General features: G+C 55.7%; 1 protein-coding gene across 1 annotated transcript; it reads left to right on the top strand.

Annotated features, from left to right (window-relative positions):
• The first annotated feature begins 902 nt into the window (after window positions 1-902).
• Btbd17 (BTB domain containing 17) lies at window positions 903-7,134 on the top strand. Its single transcript, XM_028861657.2, has 3 exons — window positions 903-1,296; window positions 3,553-3,829; window positions 5,535-7,134. The coding sequence occupies exons 1-3, from the start codon at window positions 1,212-1,214 to the stop codon at window positions 6,607-6,609; spliced, it is 1,437 nt and encodes a 478-aa protein (XP_028717490.1). The 5' UTR covers window positions 903-1,211; the 3' UTR covers window positions 6,610-7,134.
• Window positions 7,135-7,237: the final 103 nt, after the last annotated feature.

Here is a 7,237-nt window from a genome sequence, read left to right as displayed (position 1 = left end):
CACCCACACAGACATGAAAACACACATGCATGTACGCACACATCACACACTTGTACACACACATACCACAAACATGAAAACACACATGCATGTGCACACACATCACACACCTGTATACACACACACACACCACAGACATAAAAACACACATGCATGTGCACACACATCACACACCTGTACACACACCACAGACATGAAAACACACATGCATGTGCACACACATCACACACTTGCACACACACACACACACACCACCCCACACAGACATGCACACACAAACTCGGGACTCTAGACCCCCCCCATCTCCATTACTTTTGTTCTCAGAACATTTCTTTGTACTGGCTAACTGAAACCGAAATCTAGCTCCCTGCCTCAGTTTCCCTATACGTGGACTACCGTGCCAGGTTTGCTGAAGACACCTTCTAGGGAGGGGAATTCTTGAGACATGGGGCCATGCATGGGGTGAACTGAAGACTTGGGCCGCCTGGGTAGGGAAACAGGCTGTGTTCCTAGAGCAAGGGCCACAGTGTCCCTGGTAGGAGATGGTCAGTCCCTGTGCTGATTTCCAAAAGGCTCATCACCTTCTCCAGAGCGTGACAGGCACTCTCTTCAACAAACAGCCTGAGAACAATCCCCATTACTCCATACCCCTACTCAAGGTCCTTATCCTCTCCTCTGGAGAACCGGCCCACCCCAAAATGAGAGTGGGGGAGGGGTAGAACCCCGAGCCAGCTCCTCCTTGCCTCTTGCAGTCTCTCCCTTTGCAGCCTGCTCACCAGGACACTGCCAAGTATGCTCTGTGCCAGGATGGAGGCTGGGCCTGGGGGCTGGGGCCTCGGGGCTGGTGGCTGCCAGGGGTCCTGAAGCCCTTTGCTTGCCCTTCAGAGAGCTTAAAACTTCCCCGGAGAGGAACAGCTAGCCTTGCTGGGTTGTCCAGAGAGGTGGGGGAGGAGGGTGTCCGGATCTCTTCCCCTTGGGGGCCCAGGCCTGCACAATAGCCCCTGGGGCTGCCACACTCTGGCTTAAGTAGTTGCCTAGGCAACAGCAGGGGCCAGCTTCCACCAATCCATGGCAGAGACTGGTAGGGGGAGGGAGGCAGGGCAGGAAAGGGGTGCTGTCCCCTTGCTGGGTCCTATATAAGGAGGAGCGATGGGATCGGAGTGCCCTGGACTTGACTGTCCCTGCAGTGGACTTGGGGGCAGAGCACAAAGATGCTTAGGAAAGGCCACCGCAAGCCTGGGTCCTGGGGCAGCTTCTGGGCTACCCTGGCCCTGGTGGGACTGGTCACGCGTGCAGGTGAGTAGGCCGAGGCGGGGTTAGGTGCCTGATAAGGAAAAAGGTAAGGGGTGGGGACAAGAACTTCTACTAGGAGCTACATAGGGCAGCCAGGAGGTGGCGTGGTCCAGCCAGCCACGGAGAACACTGAGAGACCCGACAGGTCCTCAGAAGGGAGAATGGACAGACTGCCTCCAGGGGAAGAGGGGCTGGGCAGCAGGCAGGGGTCTTAATGACAAAAAGGCCACTATTGTTATCTCAGGCAGCTGGGTCCAGGCAGAGGCCGCACGGGGATGTCATCAGCATTCAGGTCCTTCCCAGTGACAGCTGGGGAGGCAGGGCTGGGAAATTCACCAGCAGCTGCTCCCTTTCTTCTCGGGTCTCCCTCTCCCACACACAGATGCTCACTCTTGTGAGCCTTCCTTTCAACAATCCACACATAAGCCGCATGTCCACCGTGTGTGTGTGTGTGTGTGTGTGTGTGTGTGTGTGTGTGTGTGTGTGTGTCCACACGCACTGGAGCAGTCTGCCGGTGCCCTTCTGCAGTTCTAACTGTTAGACACCCCCTTTTCTCACTTTGCAAGGCTCCCTGCACACTCTGGCTGGGGGCTATCTTTTCTATAACTCAGTTTGTGTCCCCATCTGACCCCATGGCCTCCCTGGAAGGGGGACGCCAGCTTCAACACTCAGTTACCCAGACAGTCCTGTTCCTTCACCGGTTGGTCCACCATACTTCCTTAGGCCCCTTATCTGTCTCACAGACCCGGAACCCAGTAGAACAGAGCTGGGGCTGTGCTTCCCAGTTGGGTGTGGTGGTGTGTCCCTGTAATCCCAGCACATGGGTAGGGGGAGGATCAAGAGTTCAAGGCAAATCCCAGGTAGTAATGAATTCAGGGCTAGCCTGAGCTACAAGAGACCCTATCTTAAAAAACTAAAAAGAAAACGAAAGAGGGGGGTGGGGAAGGAAGGAAGGAAGGGAGAGAGGGAGGGAGGGAGGGAGAGAGGGAGGGAGGGAGGGAGGGAGGGAGGGAAAGAGAGAGAAAACCCATACCTGCTGTCTCAGCTTTGATCTCACCTTGGTCTCCCCAGCCCTGTCCCTGACCCCAGCCCCACAAGCCCATTCCCACCAAGGGTCTTTCGTGGCTTCTCCCTTTGTCTCTGTGTACGCTTTCCCGGGCTGGCTTCAGAGCACTCACTTGTGCATTTATTTATTTTTTAAATGTATTTACTTTAGTGTGTGTGTGTGTGTGTGTGTGTGTGTGCATGTGGAAGCCTGAGGTCAAGGTACGGTTCCTCGGGTACCCTCTGTCCATCTCCCTTGTATTTTGAGATGGGCCCCTTACTGACCTGGAGCTCATTGATTAGGGTGAGCTGGCTGAGCAGAGGGCCTCAGGGGTCCACATGTCTCCGCCTCCACAGTGTTGGGATTACAAGCATGTGCCACCACACCCAGCTAGTATACCTGGCTTCTGGGGATAGAATTCAGGTCCTCAAGCTTAGATGTTCTCTCTAGGAACGCTCTCCCTCTTTAGTCACACTTTATTTATTTTACCTTGTGTGTGTGGTGGTGGGTGTGTGTGCTCATGTGCCACTGCACACAGGCAGAGGTCAAAAGACAGCTTTCAGGAATCAGTTCTCTTCATACACTATGTGTGTCCCCAGTACCAAATTCATGTTGTCAGCAGGTACCTTGACTGGCTGAGCCGTCTGGTGTCCCCCACTTTTATACTGAGTCTTGTTAAACAGTGGCACTTGATCTGATCCTTTCTGCGTAGCCCAGGCTGACCTTGAACTTGGGACAATCCTTCTGTATCTGACCCTTTCATTTGTATACTTGTTATACATCTATTCTGGTCCTTTGAGCTTCCCTGGGTGTGAGAACTGGGTTTGGCTCATTCACTGCCACCCAGCAGCCTCATAACAAGTGCTCACTACACAAGTAAAAAACTTCTGACAAGTTTTTGAGGAGGTGAGAGAGGTGGGGACCCAGAGTTTTCTTCACCCTCCCCTGGAGGTCTAGTATCATGGACACAACAGCTGTTCAGTGACTTCTTCCCGACCAGAGCCCACCTTGCTTCTAAGGACTCCCTCCCGAGTCTGCATGGGGCCACCATGCCCAACCAGGACGAACTCTTAGACACTCACGCACTTCGTGTGTGCACACAGCCCCCTCCCTAGGCTGGCACCTGTGTCACCGGTTGGTCACCTTTGCGGCCTTAGTTGGAGGCCCCAGGCCGGGTGCCTTCTCAGGCTGTTTTATGCCCCCTCCTGCTGCAGCTCAGAAAGCCGACGTGGGTGGGGAGGCAGCAGGCACCTCCATCAACCACTCCCAGATGCTGCTCCAGCGACTGCAGGACCTGCTGCGGCAGGGCAACGCCAGCGATGTCGTCCTGCGAGTCCAGGCTGTGGGCACCGACGAGGTCCGAGCCTTCCACACCCACCGCTTGCTGCTGGAGCTACACAGTGAGCTTTTCCGGGAGCTGCTGAGCAACCAGAGCGAGGTGCTGCTGCAGGAGCCCCGGGACTGCGCGGCTGTCTTTGACAAGTTCATCAGGTGTGTAGGGGAAGGGCACCGAGCTGCACCCCGTCCACAGTCTCCCGGCTTCTCCACCTCCAGGGGCACAGAGGTCTGGCCTTAGAGGTTATTATACCTACTTTCCAAAGTCATAGCGTGACACACAACACACACCTCCATTATCCCTGCTTCCTCTGCCCTCTTGCCCTCCTGTGGCCTGTGTACCACTTCCTGCCCTTGGTATCCCCTTCTGAGTCTACCCAGGCCAAGAGAACTTATAGAAATGAGAGATTCTTGGATGGATTTCTTTCTTTCTTTCTTTTTTAATATTTATTTATTATATATACAGTGTTCTGCCTGCATATATGCTTGGATATATGCAGAAGAGGCACCAGATCTCACTATAGATGATTGTGAGCCACCATGTGGTTGCTGGGAATTGAACTCAGGACCTCTGGAAGAGCAGCCAGTGCTCTTAACCATCTCTCCAGCCTGAGACCAGCCATTTCTTAAACCTGCACATGGCTTTGGAACCACAGGGCTAAGGAGTAGAAAGGTCAGCCAGGTCTGTGTCACCTCTCTGGTCCCTGCACAGGGAAAGACTTGGAAAATAGTCTAAGGAGGTAACCAACCCTATTCCGATGACTTTGACATGGTGACTGCAGGATTCCAGCCAGACATTACTTCCAAGTTCCAGGCAACAGGAAGAGGGATCAAAACAGATTGGTTTCCCATAGAGCCTAGTGGGGTGCTGTGTGCCAGTGGGACTACCAGGAAGATGAGGGGAGGGGTGGGGGGTGGGGGTGGGGTCACTGTAAGAGAGCCAGAGACAGTGAAACAGCTAACAAGGAAGGGAAACCGGGCAACAAGAAAGGCCCCATTGCAAAGAAAAGGGGATCCGGTGATAGGAAGTAGCCTGGGTTGGCTGTGTACTCGGTAGCAAGACTTTCCACTGCCTCTCACCGTGACAACATTCTGGGTGGGGTGGGGGGGGGCTCTCCCCCTTTCCTAGATATGTTTAAGATTCATCTAAGTGAAAGGACTTGCCTTGTCTAGTGGCATGGAGGAGGCCAGATGGCATCTAAATCCAGACTGAACTCTGAGGTTATCAACAGCCCCTTCTCATTTTGGCTTATAGTTAGACATCTAGGAGATGCTCAGTAAATCCATGTGATTCCCACAGCACCAGAAGCTAAAAGATATTTGAACAAGCTGGAAGGGAACTTAAGAGGGAAAGACAGGAAGCCTCAGGACCCGTTCATCCTGTTTGTTCCTGGTTACAAAAAAGGCCGTGTTCTGGGAAAACCAGCTGGGGTGGAGTGGGTGGCCTTGTCCAGACCCAGCGCTGCCAATCTTCCTATCTTTATGTTTATTGTTATCATCATCATCATCATCATCATCATCATTAGGTTTTTTGAGACAGGGTTTCTCTGTGTAGCCCTGACTGTCCTGGAACTCACTCTACTGTAGACCAGGCTGGTCTGGTCTTGAACTCAGAGGTCCCCCTGCCTCTCCCTCTAGAGCGCTGGAATTAGAGGTATGCGCCACCACCGCCTGGCCTCTATTTTTATTTTCAAATCGTATTATTAACTTGTACGTCTGTGTGAGTGTATACGCCATGTGTAATGGGTGCCCTCCTCCAGCCAGAAGAGGGCTGGATACTGGGGACCCGATTCTAGTCCCCTGGACAAGTGCTCTTAACTGCTGAGCCATCTCAACGGGTCCCTTCTCCACTCTCTCATAGGTACTTGTACTGCGGTGAGCTGACAGTCCTGCTGGCCCAGGCTATCCCGCTGCACAGGCTGGCCACCAAGTACCGGGTGGCATCCCTGCAGCGAGGTGTGGCTGACTACATGCGTGCGCATCTGGCGGGAGGCGCGGGCCCAGCTGTGGGCTGGTATCACTATGCAGTGAGCACCGGGGATGAGGCTCTGCGTGAGAGCTGCCTGCAGTTCCTGGCTTGGAACCTTTCCGCCGTGGCCGGGAGTGCGGAGTGGAGCGCCGTGAGCCCGGAGTTGCTGGCGCAGCTCCTGCAGCGCTCAGACCTGGTGCTGCAGGATGAGCTGGAGCTGTTCCACGCGTTGGAGGCCTGGCTGGGTCGTGCGCGGCCGCCCCCCACGGTGGCCGAGAAAGCGCTGCGCGCCATCCGCTACCCCATGATCCCGCCGGCACAGCTGTTCCAGCTGCAGGCGCGCTCGGCCGCGCTGGCGCGCCACGGCCCAGCGGTGGCAGACCTCCTGCTGCAAGCTTACCAGTTCCACGCCGCCTCGCCGCTGCACTATGCCAAGTTCTTCCACGTGAACAGCAGCGCCTTCCTGCCGCGCAACTACCTCGCGCCCGCCTGGGGCGCTCCGTGGGTCATCAACAACCCGGCTCGCGACGACCGCAGCACTAGCTTCCAGACGCAGCTGGGTCCGAGCGGCCACGACGCGGGTCGCCGGATCACCTGGAACGTGCTCTTCTCCCCACGCTGGCTGCCCGTTAGCCTGCGGCCCGTCTACGCGGACGCTGCGGGCACTGCGCTGCCTGCCGCGCGCCCCGAGGACGGAAGGCCACGGCTGGTGGTCACGCCAGCTAGCAGCGGAGGCGATGCGGCGGGTGTGAGCTTCCAGAAGACCGTGCTGGTGGGTGCGCGCCATCAGGGCCGCCTCCTGGTCCGCCACGCCTACAGCTTCCATCAGAGCAGCGAGGAGGCTGGCGACTTCCTGGCCCACGCAGACCTGCAGAGGCGCAACTCAGAGTACCTGGTGGAGAACGCACTGCATCTCCATCTCATTGTCAAGCCCGTGTACCACACCCTCATCAGGACTCCCAGTTAGCCTGTGGACGGAGAAATAAAGGCCTGGCCTGGATGGCACTCCAGGGTCTGGGGAGGGGTAGGCTGGAGGTGGACGTGACTGTGGGTGACCGACCAGGTACGGCTGGTTGGGGCTGGGGTGGAAGGCAGGTGAATGTGGTAGACAAGATGGCTGTGGTTTCAGGAACGCCTTTCCCAGCTGATTGGAAAGGCGTGCTCTTGGTACAGAATAAATCGATGCTCAGAGGGGCCAGGGCCGAAGCAACTCCGGGGTCTCAAAAGTCTGGGGTTCACATGCCCTCCACTGAGCTTTTCCTTGAGAGTTCCCACCCAGACATGAGTTAGAGCAGGGAAGACGACCTAATAATGGTCGGCGACTGACAGCCAGCCTGGGCAGTCTCCCTCTTGAATAGGAACTTTCACATCTTGAGCTGCAAGCTCCAGTGGGCAACCGCCCCTATAGCTTGTGAGGCTTTTTGCCGCTGCCTGCATCAAGTCCCTGGCCTCTTGGGGAGGGGTCCAGGCTAGTCGGAAGGTCCTTGGGAGACTGCCCACAAACTAGACTTTGATCTAGCTCCATCCTTCTATGGAGGGACAGTCTTGGCATCTTGAGAAAAAAAAACCCATCCCCCAGTTATTTGTATGTTTGA

Source organism: Peromyscus leucopus, chromosome 8b (assembly GCF_004664715.2).
Source record: "Peromyscus leucopus breed LL Stock chromosome 8b, UCI_PerLeu_2.1, whole genome shotgun sequence".
Lineage (NCBI taxonomy): Eukaryota > Metazoa > Chordata > Mammalia > Rodentia > Cricetidae > Peromyscus > Peromyscus leucopus.
The sequence above is the reverse complement of the archived record's forward strand: the minus strand, read 5'-3'. Positions and strand labels throughout refer to the sequence as shown.

What these genes read in the sequence shown, in the direction of transcription:
- Btbd17 (XM_028861657.2), top strand. Translation starts at nt 1,212, where the DNA reads ATGCTTAGGAAAGGCCACCGCAAGCCTGGGTCCTGGGGCAGCTTCTGG. An exon ending in GGGACTGGTCACGCGTGCAG is followed by an intron (nt 1,297 to 3,552) that starts GTGAGTAGGCCG and finishes CTCCTGCTGCAG; the next exon opens with CTCAGAAAGCCGACGTGGGT. An exon ending in GTCTTTGACAAGTTCATCAG is followed by an intron (nt 3,830 to 5,534) that starts GTGTGTAGGGGA and finishes ACTCTCTCATAG; the next exon opens with GTACTTGTACTGCGGTGAGC.